General features: G+C 62.4%; 1 protein-coding gene across 2 annotated transcripts; it reads left to right on the forward strand.

Annotated features, from left to right (window-relative positions):
• Window positions 1-526: 526 nt before the first annotated feature.
• Window positions 527-15888, forward strand: PWP2 (PWP2 small subunit processome component). 2 transcript variants are annotated; one of them, XM_024758373.1, is made up of 22 exons: window positions 527-581; window positions 2016-2128; window positions 3228-3322; window positions 3593-3692; window positions 4483-4626; window positions 5509-5644; window positions 5821-6026; window positions 6337-6480; window positions 7090-7160; window positions 7511-7647; window positions 8007-8155; window positions 8315-8462; window positions 8711-8861; window positions 9498-9678; window positions 10706-10853; window positions 11436-11544; window positions 12079-12144; window positions 12639-12857; window positions 13010-13160; window positions 13310-13384; window positions 13546-13771; window positions 15073-15888. In XM_024758373.1, the coding sequence occupies exons 1-21, from the start codon at window positions 564-566 to the stop codon at window positions 13721-13723; spliced, it is 2739 nt and encodes a 912-aa protein (XP_024614141.1). In that variant the 5' UTR covers window positions 527-563; the 3' UTR covers window positions 13724-13771; window positions 15073-15888. The 2 variants fall into 2 exon arrangements, with proteins under 2 accessions (XP_024614141.1, XP_024614140.1); XM_024758372.1 differs by lacking the exon at window positions 15073-15888 and having other exon boundaries at window positions 13546-14669.
• The last annotated feature ends 1661 nt before the right edge of the window (window positions 15889-17549 follow it).

Consider the following 17549-nt stretch of genomic DNA (forward strand, 5'->3'; position numbering starts at 1 on the left):
GTTCTTGACTCTTAAGCATAGATTATTTACTTTTGGGGGAGCATTAGGGATTTTTTCACAACTTATTGCCCAATAGCTCACTAGAAGTAAGACATTTCAGTGTTCAGAGTTCTCAAGTTTTTTGTAGACCTATTTGCCAGCCTGAAGCTTGACAAGGTAAAACTGCCTCTGTCATGTTTGGTAGCATCGCTAATACAATTTCTTTTCTTCGGAAAAGGGTTTCAGTTTATTCAGTCTCGTTGTTTTGGTCCCCACTTCATAATCGAGAGCTTTCAAACAGATAAGCGCGGGGTTGGACCTTCTCACCCTCCTTGGTGCCTGAATGGCTCGTCAAGGCCCGGCCCAAGCCCGTGAAGATCCAAGCCTGGACTGCGGTGGGCGGTGCGGGTGGGCAGGAACCCACGCCTCCGGGGCGGGGCCGGCGGGCTGGGGCTCCGCCTCGGGGGCGGGGACTCCGCCTCATGGTGCGTTGGTGCGGGACAGCTCTCCTGCCCCGGAAGTGCTTACTGCGGGCCGGGAGGCGGGGCGCAGAGGCTGCAAGCAACACACGTGTGGCGGCCGCAATGAAGTTCGCGTACCGGGTGAGTGCGGGCCGGGGGGTGGTGCGGGGTCCCTAGCCCGGGGTCCCGGTGGGGTCGCTGCTCGAGACTGCTCTTTCGGGGCCAGGGAGCCGGGCCTGGGCGGGCTGGGTCCGGCAGCACCGGTTGGTCCCTCACCGTGCAGCCTGAGACAGGCCGAGCGAGGGGCCGCAGCGCCCTGGACTGGGACCGAGCGGCGGGCGTGGGCGGGAGGAGCAGGAACGCTGCGGGAGGGTCCGGCTGAGCTCTGGGAGGGCAGCGGAAACCAGCCCGGACGGAAGTCCTGGTTCCCGGAGCCCGCAGCGCGCGACGTGGGGGCCGCCCGCGGGTTTGGAGCTCTGGGCGTTTGCGCGGCCCCGCCCGCTGCTGCCACTCCCCTGAAGGCCGTTCCTCCGCAGGGCCGCCGCCTCCGGCCTTTCCCCCTCCGTCGGGTCCCAGCTCCTTACAGGCTTGGTCTGGCCTTGGCCACAGCGCGGGCCTCCAGCAGCTCCACCCCACATCCACGCTGCCCCCACTCAATCTGGTCTTCCCGCTCGGACTGCTTCCCCACTGTGACCCAAACCTCCTGCTGACCGGCTCCTCTCGGGCCCGATTTCATCCACGCTCTCCATTCCTTGGGTCATCTCCCCAGTTCCGACACCATTGCCTTCTGTGTGGAATGGCACCAAAGGCTCACCGACTCCCTGCATCTCCTGTGGCTCCCAGGGTCGCGTGACCTTCGAAAAAGGGGATGGATCATGGTTCACCTCTGCTTAAAACGTTGGCTGATCGGGCTCTCCTTGGGGTTCCCAGGGCCCTGCCCGCCTGCAGCTGCAGGTGCTCCTTGTCATCTGGGTTCCAGCTCAGATGGCCCCTCTGAGGGTCCTTCCCTGACCACCCTCTGAAGTTCCTCTCCCTCTCCTGCCTGGACTGCGGGGTTGGCTGTCTGGGCAGCACGGCACCCTTGCAATCACAGCTCTGTCTCCATCGCCCGCCTGCCCGACGTGGAACCTGAGGGCGGCTGATGGTTGAATGAATGATTGAATGGATGGGCTGCAGCAGGTTACCCTGTTCAGGAAGCCTTGAACCCAGGATGCACTTGGGACGCTGTTCCGTTGTCACAGCTGTTCTCTTCCTGCAACGTGGGTTCTGTCCTGTCCTCCACCCGGCAGACACCCTGTCTGGACGCTTCCCCGCGCTCACCATGCCCCTTACTCACCCCAGCGGGAACTCAGGGCCCCTGGGGACTGGGCTCACTTCCTCCTCTCTCTTGCTCAGGGCCTGGCCTTGCAGGTGCCCAGGAAGTGTCCCAGGGGGTGGGAGGTGGCTAGCGGGACCCCAGGAATGATCAGGGAGCCTGCGGGGGTCTCTGCGCCATCTCTTTGGCCGGAGGCCTCGCTTAGCCCTTTCCCGGAGTTGTGTTTCCTTTGTGTTAAGACAGCTTTGTTTTCTTTTCAGTTTTCAAATTTGCTGGGGACAGTCTATCGGTGTGGAAACTTAAATTTTACGTGTGATGGAAATTCAGTTATCAGTCCCGTGGGAAACAGAGTCACTGTGTTTGACCTAAAAAAGTAAGTTCACTAAAATGACATTAACAGCTGTGATCATTGTAGTTGGCAGGTAAAAACACAGTGTTTTCCTCACCTCTCTTTTTAATAGCACACCTGTTGCCATTAAGCAGGCGATGGAGACAGAGCCCCCTGATAGGGGGCTACGGGATTTACGTAGTGCCGACGGGTCAGCAGTGGGACTGGCAGTAGGGATCCTGGTTTCTTCCTTCTCGTCTATCAGCTGAACCCCATGTAATGAGGTTGTTGCTCTTCCCTTCAGGGTAGTAGCTGCGTGTCGCTTGGCTGAAACGTTTGGGAGGGGGGTGCCTGGGGCGTGGGAGCCGCCCTGGACTACCGGCCGGCCGGCCGGCGTGCTTGCCGGGACCGGCTCTGTGTGCTCAGGTTCACTCTGTCTCCTGCTGAGCAAGTATGTGGCTCCATTTCTGTCTTCTTGGGGGGAGGCTGTCACCCCTTTGCAGACATGTGTGGCCTGGGGGAGACCCTCCTGTTGCAGAGGCTGCCTGGGTCTCTGCAGGCCTCCGTTTCCGAGTCTGTGAGATGGGGCCGTAGTACTTGCTTGCGAGTTGTTTCCTGAAGTGCAGGGCCAGCTGCTGGCGGGGTCATCACCGGTGTGGGTAGTGACGGTGCTGTCTAGAGGAATGACCACGTGGTGGCACTATATAATAAAGAACAAAATGAGAATGTAATCCAGTGGTTGTTTACTTTTACTTAGCTCTCCGTTTTTCTGTGTTTTTGCAAAAAGCTTTGTCGGGCAGGGCATGCTGTCCCTGAGCTCACCCTCCCGTTGGACAGCTGGCTTGTTTCTGGTTTCCTGACTCTGTGTTCCCAGGGTCCTCTCAGGATGAGGTCCTGGAAGCAAAATTGAAACGTCCGAAACCCACTATTAAGGTTTTTACATGCTTAGCGAAATTTTCTCCAGGACGTTGTCTTACTTTTCCTCCCTCTCGAGGGAGGGGCGGTTGAGGAGTCCGGGGCTCTGGCAGGCCTGGAGGGGCGGGGGGACGGGTGCAGGGGGCGCTGCTGGTCCGGGCTGGCCCGGCCCCCCACCCCCGCCTGACGGCACAAGAACAGCAGCTCAGCTCTGTTTCTTGTTTCCCAGCAACAAGTCCGACACTCTGCCCCTGGCCACTCGGTACAACATCAAGTGTGTGGGGCTGTCCCCGGACGGCCGCCTTGCCATCATTGTCGATGAAGGTAACCACCCTCGGCCGACAGGCGGCGACGGCATGGGGTGGTGGCTGCGGGCCGGGTGTCCAGCTGACCCGAGGCCGACGCTAAGACCCCTGGGGGTCCAGGCCCGCATGGTCCCCTCGGCTGCTTCCGTGTCTGGGGCCCCGGTGGGCCTCGGGTGGGCATGCGGGGTGTCCTCCCTGGCCGTGTGCCGCCGGCACCGCGGGGCTGGGCCTCAAGACCTGATGCCTGCATGCGACGTGCGGGGCCTCCCTCTGCTCTCCCTTCCCACAGGGGGCGACGCGCTGCTCACCAGCCTGGTCTGCAGGGCCGTGCTGCACCGCTTCCACTTCAAGGGCGCTGTGCACAGCGTCTCCTTCTCCCCTGATGGCAGGTACACACCTGCGGGCGGGGCGGGAGCTGTCGAGCTGCAGGCTCCCTCGCGCCTGGCGGGCTCCGACATCACTGCAGCGGCCACAGACAGTCCCCGAGCCCGTGCCCCTCTGGGTCCCCCTCTGGATCTGGGCTGCACAGGCCCCTCCTCTCCTCCCCCGGGGCTGGTGCTCACACCTCGAGTGGCAGGTTCTGTAGGTTCTCGTCCAGAACCGTCTCCAGGGAAGCTGTGCCCCCAGACACCGGGTCATGGAGGAGCCCTGGTGCTGAGTGGCACTGACCTGCGGCCTTGACCCCGCTGGGAGGAGCACATGGCGAGTCCCGGGCCTGCCCTGGACTTCGGGGCTGTGGGGAGGGGGACTGTTCCCAGCTGCTGAGGCCCAGGCTGGCCGGCTGTGCCGTGGAAGGGGCGGCTACCCCATGTACACCCTCGGCGACCCCGGAGAAGGCGTCCTGGGCAGGGGCCACGCCCGGGTCCTGTCACAGGGCCTGTCTGTGTCTTGCGTTTGGTTCCACTCGGGGCTGTCTGAGCTTGGTCTGGCCTTGGTGACCACCCCCTGGGCCGGCGGGAGAACCTGAGGGGCCTCTGCTCCGGGGCAGAGGTGTGGCAGGGCCCAGGGTCTGTCCACTGCTTCCTTGACTCTGTCCGCCCGGAGAAGCGGGGACTCGGGGCCCGTGAGAGGCAGGGTTAGGGCTGGCCTCGGAGCAGGAGAGCGGCCCTGTCCGAGCTCTGAGCTGGGCTCGGGGCCCTCACCGGCGTTGGATGTCGATTGCGCCCGTTTCTGCGGCAGGAAATTTGTTGTCACCAAAGGCAACCTTGCTCAGATGTACCACGCCCCTGGGAGGAAGCGGGAATTCAACGCGTTTGTTCTGGACAAAACCTACTTCGGGCCGTACGACGAGACCACGTGCATTGACTGGACAGATGACTCCCGGTGAGGCCTGGTCGGGGTGGGGCTGGGCATAGGAGGGGCCCGAGGGGAACATGTAAACAGCACCTTGTTGGGGAACTCGGGGTGACTTGTCGCATCCCCGTCTTGTTTTCAAATGGTCCCTCACGAGCCTCGTGTGGCACGGGGCACAGGCCTGGCTCCTGGGTCTGAGTCAGGTCTGTCTGGCCCTTGTCACCGGAAACCAGAGCGGAGCGCGGCCCTGGATGAGGACCGCGATAAGCCAGCCTGCGGTGGCCCAGCTTTCAGGGCAGCTGTGGGCAGGAGGAGAGCTGGCGGGCATCGCCCAGCCTGGCTGCCGGGCCAGACTGGCCCCGCTGTCCCTGAGAGGGGCTGGCTGTGTCTCCGCTGCCCTGGGTTCTAGGCGCCGGGAGTGGGAGGGGAGGCTGGTGGTGGCTGCCACTTCATACACCAGGCGGGCTGTTCTCACGTGGTTGGCCATGGTGCGGGGCATGCAGCCCCCAGGCGCGCAGGGCTTCCGCAGGAGACGCGGGTGGGCTCCTCGGGGGTGGGTCTGCGGGGAGGACTGGGCGCCCCATAGCCAAGCCTTCCTGCCCTTCTGCGGGTCCTGGGATCGAGGGCCGGTCAGGGAGGCATGAAGAACAGGGTTCCCAGGCAGCCCCCCACGGGCTCAGTGGTCGGTTCTCAGGCTCCCCTGGGCTGCCCCCCGCCGGGAGACTGCTTTGTTCGGAGGGACAGTGACACACGTGCCGTGAGGCTCCTGGTCCCGGGAGAAGCACAGGTGGATGCAGCAGACCAGAGCTGTCCCCGCCTGGAGCCTTGGGCGTCTCCCCTGTGCCCGGGGACCCCACGGGGAGGCTGACACCTGCAAGCCCAAGGCTGAGCTGCGACTCCCCTGTCCCCCAGGTGCTTTGCGGTCGGGAGCAAAGACATGTCCACGTGGGTGTTTGGGGCCGAGCGGTGGGACAACCTCATCTACTACGCGCTGGGGGGACACAAGGACGCCATCGTGGGCTGCTTCTTCGAGTCCAGCAGCCTGGACGTACGTCCCCGGTCACAGCCTCGAGTGGGCACTGGGCCCTCCCCTGAGGCTGCTCCCGGTTCCCTGGGGAGGCTGGGGCCGCGGTAGCCGGGGCAGGCTTGGGAGGTGTCTGTGCAGCCTGGGCCGCCGTGGGCTGGGGGTCAGGGTGACCCAGGTTCTCGCGTCTCCCTCCGCAGCTGTACACACTCAGCCAGGACGGCGCCCTGTGCGTGTGGCAGTGTGACACCCCCCCTGAGGGCCTGAGGCTGAAAGCCCCCGCGGGCTGGAAGGCAGACCTGCTGCAGAGGGAGGACGGGGCGGAGAGGGAGACCACTGTCCACGGGAAGGCCGCGCCGGCTGCCGAGGAGCAGCAGGGGAAAGTGAAGTACTCGCGGGCGGCCAAGTAGGTCTCCCGCCTGCACGGGGTGGGCCTTGCGCCCTCTGGGGCTGCGTTGTGATTCCTGCCCCGGGGTCCCAGGCGGGGGTGGGCGGGTGAGGAGTCGGGGGTACCTGGGGAAGTGCGGTCCCAGGCAGAGCAAGGGTCAGGAGCTGGGAGCGCAGAGCTGCGAGTGTGAGGACGTAGTAGGTCATCCTCAGGGTGAGGGCGTTGCCGTCAGGCTGCCCTCTGCACGCCCTGAGGGTCGGGGTGGGGCTGTGAGACCAGCCGGGCTCTCTGGGCCTCTTCCCACAGTTCTCGTGTCCCTGCCTGCTAGGTACTTCTTCAATAAAGAAGGAGATTTCAACCATCTGACAGCTGCAGCATATCACAAGAAGGTCCACCTCTTGGTCACTGGTTTTGCTTCCGGAATCTTCCACCTTCACGAGCTCCCCGAGTTCAACCTCATCCACTCCCTGAGGTCTGCAGTTCTGCTCTGTGTGGTCACGTGTGTGGTCACGTGTGTGCGTGTGTGCGTGCGTGCGTGTGTACGTGCGCGCTCTCAGTCCACCAGCGGGCAGTGCGGGAAGGTGGAAGCCGTGCTGTGCCCGTCTGGACCGAGGGCCATGGAGTGGCTGCCAGCCGCACGGATGGCTTCCCAGGACACTTGTGCCTTCCTCTCTCCTGGATTAGAGAGATTGGGGGCGCTGCTGCCCTGCCCGCATCTCAGACGTGCAGTCCCTTCGGCCCCATCCACCCCCCAGTCAGAGGGAGCTTTGGTTCCACGTGTAGATCACATTGTTTTTATTTCCTGTTCTCACTTTTCTTCTCCTGCATCTCTGGAACGTTGAGAAAACTAAAAGCACTGGTTTCCCAAAGTCACGCGGCTTCGAGCTTTTGAACGTGGGGCGAGAAAACTCTGGGTTTTCTGATGCGCTCAGTGAAGTGAATCGTCTGTGTCTAGTAAACGGGTGGGGAGGAAGTGGGTGCTGCTAGCGGGGAGACCTGGCCCTGTCCTCACTCGCACGGCCACCCTGGGGAAGGGATGGGGGCCCTTGCTGTGCTGACCGAGCCCCGCGTTTCTCCGCAGTGTCTCGGATCAGAGGGTCTCGTCCATCGCCATCAACGGCTCTGGGGACTGGATCGCCTTCGGGTGCTCAGGTTGGTACCAGGGTTTGTGAGGACAGGAGCGGGACTCTTCCTCCGGGAAGACTGCCGGCCATCCCGCCTCCCCGCAAGGCGCCGCGCCAGGCCAGCAGCCAGGTGGCTCCCTACGAAGGAGCAGCCACTGAAGCTTCCTGCACAAAGGCTCCTCTGAGCCCTGAGTCCCGTTGCCGCCTGGATTCTGGCCTTCCTCGGCAGCACCTGGCCTGTCGCCTTGGCCTCTGGCGGGTGACGCGGGAGGTTGGCGTCTCCGTGCTGGGGCCCCTCGTTCACGCGGAGGCTGAGGGCACCTGCCTCAGGCCGAGACGGGCGAGCGGTGTCACGAGCAGTCCCCGTGTGCCCCGCAGGCCTGGGCCAGCTGCTGGTGTGGGAGTGGCAGAGCGAGTCCTACGTGCTCAAGCAGCAGGGCCACTTCAATAGCATGGTGTCCCTGGCCTACTCCCCCGACGGGCAGTACATTGTGACCGGCGGGGACGACAGCAAGGTGGGCCGCGGGGGTGGCGAGAGTGAGCCCGAGGGGTCCTGTCCCCGTTCTGCTGGCCTGGCCGAGGTGGGGTGCAGCAACGTGGCCAGGCCCTGACGTGGGGTTCAGCCTGGAGCTCCAGAGCCCACCCCGCCTCATCTGGCTTCCTGAGAAGCCGTTTGCAGACTTGCCCGGTCTGAGTGGAGAGGCTTTGGGTGTCTGTTTCCCCCTTTTTGGCTCTGTTTTCTGGGCACGTCTGAGGGGTCCGTGGTGCCAGCAGCCGCTCTCAGATGTGGGAGGCTGCCCCCCGCAGCGCCCCAGTCCTCGCTCGCAGGGGCACCCCCGTGGGGTTTCCTGAGCCATGGCGCTACCTGCCACAGGTCAAGGTGTGGAACACCCTCAGCGGCTTCTGCTTCATCACTTTCACGGAGCACTCAAGTGGGGTCACCGGCGTGACCTTCACCACCACTGGCTACGTCATTGTGACCTCTTCCATGGACGGGACCGTGCGTGCCTTTGACCTTCACAGGTGACCTTCCTACGGGGAGGCCTGCCCCACAGCCTCTCCCCATGTGCTGGGCTGTGAGAGCGAGGCTGAGGGTTCTGGGCTCGTCGGTCAGACACAGGGTGAGGGCCACGAGAGCTCGTGGGCCCCCGTGACCGTCCTGACCGGGCTCTCCTCCCGCAGGTACCGCAACTTCCGCACCTTCACGTCCCCGCGCCCCACCCAGTTCTCATGTGTGGCCGTGAACTCGAGCGGGGACATCGTCTCTGCTGGGGCCCAGGACTCTTTTGAGATCCTCATCTGGTCCATGCAGACGGGCAGGCTCCTCGACGTAAGGGCCGCGAGTCCAGGAGCTGTGCTCTTGGCCGGGGGCTGGGGTGTGGGGAGGGGGCCTGACTGACCTGAGAGGAGTGGGGGACAGAGTCACATCCCGGGCACGGGCAGCACCATTTACACGCGCTTTCCTGGGCGGGCTCCCCTTCCTGGCCCACACCGCAGCCCAGCGGCCATGGCCTCTGCACCCCGGGTCGGCCCGCTGGGCGTCTCTCGTCCTCAGAGCTCTTTTCTGAACGGCCGTAGGTTTTGTCCGGCCATGAGGGGCCTATCAGTGGTCTGTGTTTTAACCCAATGAAGTCGGTCTTGGCCAGCGCCTCCTGGGACAGGACGGTGCGTCTGTGGGACATGGCGGACAGCTGGAGGACCACAGAGACGCTGGCCCTCACGTCCGACGGTAAGCGGCTGCCGGGCACCGGGGGGAAGGCCCAGTCTCGGGTGCGTGATTGGATAAACCCAGGGCTCCGAGCGCCGTGGGCTGTTAGGGTTGGCGGCCTGGTTTTGTCACTTCGCATCGGGCTCCCCCAGGGGAGCAAGCCGGGGGCCCTGCTGTAGCAGCTTCCTGGGCCTGAGGCCCTGTCCTGGAGCCCCACCGCCTGCGCTCGGGGGCAAAGCGTCCTGGTGTGCAGCCGGCCGGGCTGCAGAGCTGATGGCTCCCAGCGAAGGCTGCGCAGCCTGTGTCTGGCCCTCACGGAACCCGTTCGTCGGCCCCGCGGCTCGTGGTCTCTGTGGTGGTCTCTGCTTCCTGCCATCCGACCCGGCTCTGATTCAGGCTTTTAGCCACTGGCTCCCTGCGTCTTCCGGGGGCCTCTGTACCACCCCCGCCTCCAGCTAGTCCGTCTCTGGCCCGCCCGTGACCTCCACGTGACGCCTCCTGCCCAGAGCCCTCCACTGGGCCGCCCCTGCTCGGTTATGCTTTGTGCGCGTCCTGCGGCCCCCGGGCCCTCAGGGTGCCGGGACGAGGGCAGCTCAGTGTGGCCCATCGGCCGGAGCCCAGGGTCTTCCTCGGCCCTAATTCCGCGCCTCTTCTCAGCTCTGGCCGTGACCTTTCGCCCTGACGGTGCCGAGCTGGCTGTGGCCACACTGAACTCGCAGATCACCTTTTGGGATCCCGAAAACACGGTGCAGACGGGCTCCATCGAGGGCAGGCACGACCTCAAGACGGGCAGGAAGGAGCTGGACAAGATCACTGCCAAGCACTCAGCCAAGGGGAAGTGAGTGCTCGGTGGGGCTGTCCCGGAGCCCAGGAGCTCCTCAGCGGGGGCCTCCCCAGAGGGAGCAGGGTGTTGGCGGGGTCCGTGTGGATGAACAGGCTTCCGCATCCTCCCACCCCGAGGACCAGAACCTGTGGCCTGTTTTCAGTTGTCTCAGGTGCATCCCTGCCAGTGTCATTGCCAGGCCCCCTAGTGACTCTGTTTCACTTTTTGAGGACGCCCCCACCCCGACTGTTTGCAAGGAGCCTGCACAGTTTTCATCCCCCCAGGGCAGGGGCTTCCGCTGTGCCCACATCATTGGCAATGCTCCTTCCTGCCTGTTCTTAAAAATCCCCGCTGTTCTGGTGGGTGTGAGCTGGTGCCTCATAGTTTTGGTTTGCATCTCCCTGAGCAGTGATGTTCTTGGCATCTTTTCACGTGCCGATGGACCATTTGTGTGTGGGCTCTGAGAACTTTTTCTCCAGCGCCTCTGCCTGTTCTCATGTGCCGTCTGTGTTGCTGAGTTGTGAGAGCGCTTTGTGTACTTGAGACTCGAGACCCCTATCAGATACACACTTCGCAAGTATCTTCTTCCTCCCGTGGCTCATCTCCACTTTCTCGAAGGTGTTGTTTGAAGCACGGTTTTAATTGTGACGAAGGCCCACTTACATATTTTTTCCTTTGTCACTTGTGCTCTCGGTGTCGTATCTAAAACTCCTCTGCCCGATCCAAGGTCACCGTCTCGAGTCCTGTGAGCCAGCAGGGCAGTGAGCGCCAGGTTTCTGGTCCTGCGGGCCTGAGTAGATGCCCCTGTGAGCGCCGCTGTGAGCGGGGCAGGCGGGCCCCTCCCCGCGGCCCTTCTGGGAGCCGCCCTGCCTCTCGGGAGCTGCAGCGTTGCCCCTCCTCCAGGGGCCGTGCTGCCCGGAAGGAGCCTGGTGACTGGGCCAAGGTTCTGACCCTGCGGGGTTTAGGCCAGAGCCCTGGAGGATGCTGGGGAGGGTGCTGTTTGGCCTTCCGGGCGGCAGCTGAGGCCGCATCCCCTCTGCAGGGCCTTCACCACTCTGTGCTACTCTGCGGACGGCCAGAGCATCCTGGCGGGAGGGATGTCCAAGTTTGTGTGCATCTATCACGTCAAGGAGCAGATTCTCAGGAAGAAGTTCGAGATCTCCTGCAACCTCTCTCTGGACGCCATGGAGGTGAGCGAGCGCTGCAAGGCCGCAGAGCAGGGCCCGGGGGCTGCACGGGACCCCTGTGTGGTCCCTGCTGCAAATGTCCGGGGCTGCCCGGCCTCGCCCATGGCCCTGCTCATGCCCCAGCTCCACGGGGACCTGGGGCGGGGGGGGCCTCTGGACAGGTGTGCCTGCCAGGGTTCACCTGCTCTGGCTCCCCTGCCGGGCGAGGGGCTTCTGCGTGCGGCTGTAAGCCCGCCCCCTCCTGGGTGTTCCGGGGTGGGCTGTCCTCGTCATGTCCAAGGGGACATGCAGAAGGACGGGCTGTGGCAGGTGGCAGCAGACGGCACCCCACGTGCGGCTCCCTCGCAGGTTCACGCGCGCCCTTCTTTCGGCTGTCGAGTTAGAGAATCCACCCACCACGGGGCTGGCCGCGGGAGCCCAGGGGCGGCAACGCCCTGTCCTGTCTCGGGCTCCGTGTGCCCCGTGGGGTTCCAGGCAGGGCTGGCCGCCCCCCAGCCTGTGTCGGTGGCACAGGAGGGAGCTGGGGCAGACGAGCGCACCCTCCCTGCACCTCCCGCAGTGAGATGTCCGGGTTTCGCCCTTTAGGAATTTTTGAACCGAAGGAAAATGACAGAGTTTGGCAACCTGGCGCTCATCGACCAAGACGCCATGGAGGAGGGCGGGGTCCCGATACCGTTGCCAGGCGTAAAGAAGGGTGAGCAGAGGGTCCTCTCGTGTACCCCTGGCCAGGGCACGGCAGGCCGCCCTGCTCACCACCTGCTTTTCCTGGGGGATGGCGGGCGGTGTTGCTCTTGTCGGGGTTGCAGCGATTGACGTCCAGGAACTCTGGCGCTGGTGGCCAGGGCGTGGGGTCCCCCCTGCGAGTGGCTGGGCATCTGGCCGGTGCCCAGCCCTGTGCCTGTCCCCATGTGGGCTTCAGGGCAAGCCCAGTGTCGGGCTGGCAGCCTCCCCAGCCTGAGGGCCCCGAGGGGCTGGAACCACCTGCCTCGCAGCCTGGGCTGGGCAGGGCTTTTCTCCGGAATGGACAAGCCGGCTGCTGGCTAGGCCGGAGCCCAGAGAGCGTCGTCCCTGAGGGCTCATCCGGGGAGGCCCGCAGCGGCCGTGAAGCAGCACCTTAGGCCCCGACACGGGACTGCTGCCCCTGCTGGCTCTGCAGGGCGGGCCTCCCTTCGTGGGGTGAGGGGTGAGGGATGTGCTGCCCGGTGACAGGCGGTGCCTCTGTTCCCAGGTGACATGAGCTCCCGGCACTTCAAACCTGAGATCAGGGTGACTTCGCTCCACTTCTCTCCCACCGGTGCGCCCTGGGTTTCAGGTCATCGATGTGGGAGGGGTGGGCTTGGTCCCTTCCGGGCCTGCGGTGTGCACGGTGGGCCTGGCAGCCCCCTCCCGGGGCGAGGGCAGCACGGAGCCTCTGGCCGGCTCTGGGCACCGCCGACCCCCGGGGGGTAAGACGTGGCCATCTCTGTCCCCGCTGGCGGACGGCCATGGAAGCTGTGGCTTCAGACACGCCCAGCTTCCAAGCGGGGAGGTGGGCACCTGCCCTGAGCGCCTGTCCGTGTGCCTGTCGGGCCGACCCAGGAGTGTCCGGTGGGGGAGGGAGCAGGACGGGGCTGCAGCGGGCTGATCCTCACAGGGCGCTCCTTCCCAAGGGGCCAGCGTCCCCCAGGCTTCCTCTCCCCTGTTGTACTCAGGACCCCAGGGACGTATTCAGTACCTGTTCTTCAAAAAGTGGGGGAAAGCGGAAATAAACGTTCAGGAAGCCTCTGTTAAGTCTGCTTGATTTCCCAGGGCGCTGCTGGGCGGCCACCACCACCGAGGGGCTCCTCATCTACTCCCTGGACGCCCGGATGCTCTTCGACCCGTTCGAGCTGGACACCAGCGTCACGCCTGTGCAGATCCGGGCGGCACTGTGCCAGCGGGACTTCACCAGGGCCATCCTCATGGCCTTCCGGCTCAACGAGAGGAAGCTGCTGCAGGAGGCCCTGGAGTCGGTGCCCTGGGACGAGAGTGAGCCCGGGCCAGGGCTGGGGAGGCCCGCGGGGCCGAGGGGGCCCTGCAGCCACACGCGGCGGCCGGGTCTCTGCACATGCAGAGCTGTGAGCGCGTCTCTCCTGCCAGGTTCTTTGCGGGCTGAGTGGGACTTCCTCCTTCTCTTCCAGTTGAGGTCATCAGCTCCTCCCTGCCTGACTTGTACGTGGAGAAGGCGCTGGAATTTTTAGCTTCATCCTTCGAAGAGTCTCGCCATCTCGAATTCTACCTCATATGGACTCAGAAACTGCTTATGGCCCACGGACAGAAGCTCAAGTGCAGGTACGGCCCGCCGCTCCCTTGGCCACCTGTCGCTGGGTTAGCTGTCTGTGTGGGTGCACAGGCCGGGGAGGCTCTACTAGCGTACAGCGTGGAGCAGGTCCGGGTGGCCTCGTGGTGGCCGCCCACGCTGAGGGACGTGTCCTTTCCAGAGTGGGGACACTGCTGCCGGCAGTTCAGTTCCTTCAGAAGAGCATCCAGCGCCACTGGGACGACATCTCCAAACTGTACGTGTCTTGGGAGTGGCTGATGGGCAGGGTGGGGCTTCCACTGTCACCAGCAGGTTCCGGTTGGTTCCACGCCAGGGCCGCTCTCTGTGTTGTCTGATCTGGGGACAGAAGGCCCCAGCGTCGGTCTTACTAATGTGAGTCCCGTGTGCCCTCGGCAGCTGTGACTGGAACCGCTACAGTCTGCAGTACGCGCTGGCCGTCTCTAAGCAGCGGGGCCTGAAGCGGCCCTCTGAACCGCCGGGCAGCGAGCAGGAAGCAGATGTACCCGAGGGCGATGACAACAGCCTGCACCTGCTCAGGAGAGGACCTGGGGATGGAGACGGGCCGCTGGCCTAGAGCTGGCCGCCTGCAGCCCTGCTGGCTTCGGCTGGGACGTTGGGCAAGGTGGGACCTCCACCGCGGGGGGCAGCCGGGACGCAAGGGCCCTGCCGCCAGGACTCGCTCTTCTGCAGGAACCAAACGCGGCCACGGGGTCAGTGCGTGAGCTGACGGGTCCCTGGCAGGCGCGGGCTTGGCACCCAGGGCCCAGGAGCGTCTGCCGTCGAAAGCACCTTGTGGAGAGGTGAATGGGCTCACGTGTATAGACTCAAACTTTGTATGAGTTTTTATGTTTTTAATATAAAGCTTTGATAACACGTATCTCTACAACGTAGGTATTACGCCTGAATTTGAAATGTTTGTAATGTATCCTGGTGTGATTGTCGTGCTGGGGGGTCAGGGCCACCTGCCTGCTGGCACCTCTGTGCCAGGGAACAGATGAGCAGGGCAGGTGGTTCGCCCTCACGGCCCAGCCTAGGCTGCCAGCCCCATCGTCCCTGCACAGGGTCTGGCAGGGAACATCTGCTTGACTCTGACCTTGGAGAGGGGCCTGGGGCTGGGGCTGGGCCTGGACAGGCTTTCCAGGGAGACCCATCAGACCTCCTGGCCAGCTCTGAGAGGAAGACTCCATCCTGCAATGCCCCTCGGGAAGGGTCACTGTGAGGGCAGCCTAGGCGACAGCTAGGCCCCTGGACCCTTGGTAGCTACAGCTTCCAGGGTCAGGACACAGGGCCCAGCCTGCAGGTCACCAGAGGTGCGGCCACGAGTCACTGGACCATTATTAGGATGGATGGCGGGCAGGTTCTTGCTAGTCTGGTGGGGCTGTGTGCTCTTCTATCTGCTTATGAAACTCATGTGCTATCTTGGGATGGAGTCATTTCCTTTGTAAACATAATGACGTCTATCAGAGCCTCTACTCTTCTTGGATATTAAGGTAGAAAATAAATACATTGATAGTCGTGTATTTTCAGATGCAAATAACTCATCTGTAAACTATCCCTGTGGTCCTGAAAGGAACTGGGATGGACCCTGTTTTTCTCCTCCCATCTTCCTGCCAGGGGTTGTCACACACCGAGCTTGGGACCCAAGCACTCTGACTCACCTCTCAAAAGCCACTGCAGCAGGGGGTGAAAGGCAGTGTTGGGTCTGTCATCCTAACCCCCAGCTGGGGAAAGATACACTCAGCCCTGCCAGCCCTCTCCCAGGCTCCCCCACTAATGGTTAAAGGAGGACTACATAATATAACCTTGACCTTCCTCTAGAGGCTTCCCTAATACCCACTCCTGAAGCAAAGTTCTCGTGTAATTTGACCTCCCCTCGCACCCTCTACAGTTCACTTAACGATGTACTTAAATGCCTCCCTACAGAGCTCGGACCACCGTTCATCCACAAGCCAGGACACCCTAGCAAGTGGGAGCCACTGAAAACTATAACCTTCCAACTTGTAACTCTTCTGTGGAGGAGTCCAAAATGAGTCAGCAGAGGAACTGACCCAAATCAAAGATGGTCTAGCCTTCCAAGGATACTCCCAACTTGCCTGGAGGGCCTTAGAACACACTGGCTACCGAGAGCCCATCAAATGGCAAAAATGGGTTCAAGCACACCAAAATAAGTTGGTGTAATAGGCCCCCAACAAAGAGGCCTGCAGCCCACCAGACCCTGCGAGCTGGCCCCACTCTCACGTCACTCACGTGCCACTAACGGACCTTCGGCCCCAGCCCGTTGGCCTCTGCAGAAACACACGTGGATGACGATGTGGACACCAGGAGGATGTGTTCCTCTGTGGGGCCCAGAGAACCACAACCTAAAGGAAATGTCCCCAGCAAAGCCCACTGGGGTCCCGGGAAAAATAAGATGGAATCCAGGGGATACGGTCCAACCTCTTCTGGGTGTGTTCTAGTTTTACTTGCCTGCAGGGGGCCGTGTGCAGAGGCTTCCCACCTAACATGTCGGATTAGCGTTCCCAGTGCAAAGTGGCTCTGCGTGACAGCCAGACTGGGTGAGCCGTGTGCAGAAGTGCTGCACCCGCCTGACCCACAATGACTCCACCCCTCCCTCTGCCAGAACCCTATAAAGCAGCACCACCCCTGGGCCTTTCAGGGGAGACCCTGTGCTGTAGAGCAAGCTCCCATCTCTCTATTCTTCGGTCGAAGAATAAAGCTTTCCTTCGCTTCTCAACTGAACTTGGTCTCTGTCTACTGGCGCAAGCGACACTGGGCAGAAGGACACTTATTGGTGCCCGACTCAAGAGGGTCAGTAACGTGTCCACCCCAGGAGAGCAGACAAAAGGAAGGCGGCCTCAGACTTGATAATCACGGGCACAGGCTTAGCACCAGGATGAGCAGCCCCACGGGGAGGGGGTTACCTATCACGAGGCCACCCTCCAAAATCTACCTGCCTCAGTGGAGGAACTGGCCAAAAGGCCAGCCTCTAGTTAGACTGACCAAAGATCATGGTGAGTTCCGTAGCCGCTGCAGCAATGGATAACAGAACAGCCTTCGGTTACCCCCTGGCAGAACAAGGCAGCGCCTGTGTGGCTGCAACACCTGCTGGTGCGTGTGGACAAATACCACATACCGCCCAGAGTAAAGGAGATAACAGCAACAGGCCAGCTGGTGACACAGCATTGGTAATGGCGCCCCGGAGGCATGGATTCTATATAGGGCTTTCTCCTCGGTCAGTCGGCCGTTTACTCCATCCACTGACACTTCCTTTAGTCACAGCGCTACTGATTCTTCTGTTGGGCCTATGATTCTTAACTTTCATGTCAAGTTTGTCTCTCAAAGACTGCAGGCCACCAGATTATTCCTCTGTCGTGTCAACCCTGAATTGGGGGCATACCAACACCTCCAGCAGTCCAGTCTGAATACCCTAGAATGTGTACAGATAGACGTCAAGCTGTTTCATTCCTCAAGCCCCTGCTGGGCCTTCGCCCTTAGCAGCAGAAAGCGGCTAGAGCGGTGGTCACCCCTCGTCCCTCAAGATTGAGGAATGATCCAAAGACAGGCACGGACTGAAATCACCACCTGTGAGTTACAAGGCTACAAGTTTCTACAAGGTAGAAACAAAATGACATAGAGAACACCAAGCTCCTTCTGCAGAGGACCAGGGAAACAAACTTGCTGACAGCCCCGCCGACTGAGCGCTGCGCAGGCACACTGAAGGACTAGAACGAGGGACTACAATAGTGACCTCTAGACGTCACGGGCCAAAACCCCACTGCATGTTACACCCCGCACCGCCAATTTGCACCTGCGACCTGTCAGAGGCGTAACTAGCAGCCCCAGCGCCTGCGCAGGAGAGCTCTTGATACTTACACTGAAACTTACACTAACTTTCCACCAATCATATCCGAGCCCCCCTCCCCTTCTTGCTCCCTAGTTCCTGATAAATACCCCCTCGGCAGCCCCCGGGGACACAAATCTGAGCTTCGCACCGCACCTCAACGCCCGTTCTTGCTTGGCCCTCCTGTGATAAACCTCTTTCTCTGCAAAGACCTGGCCTCATACCTGGCCTTCCCTCTGCACAACCAGATGGGTTACAAAAGGACCCACGTCAATAGAAAGGCGAAGAGCAGCAGGGGGAGGGGCGCCGGGCTGCTGCAGCGGGAGGGCCTCACTCCGGCCTGGACTCAGCGGCCGGGAAAGGGGCGCAGATGAGAACTGGACACTTGGGCACCGGCCACTCGGTGTCGCGGAGTCACGTTGAGGCCTCATGACGACACAAGTTAACTCCAGAGCCCGTATCTCAGCACAGCGCTTCTCGGCAACCGCGACCCTGCGCGCCTCCCGGCGACGCCGCCGCGGGGCGGGACGGGGGCGGTGCCCAAAGCCGCGGGGACCCG

This window comes from Neophocaena asiaeorientalis, unplaced genomic scaffold (assembly GCF_003031525.2).
Source record: "Neophocaena asiaeorientalis asiaeorientalis breed wild unplaced genomic scaffold, Neophocaena_asiaeorientalis_V1.1 scaffold45, whole genome shotgun sequence".
Lineage (NCBI taxonomy): Eukaryota > Metazoa > Chordata > Mammalia > Artiodactyla > Phocoenidae > Neophocaena > Neophocaena asiaeorientalis.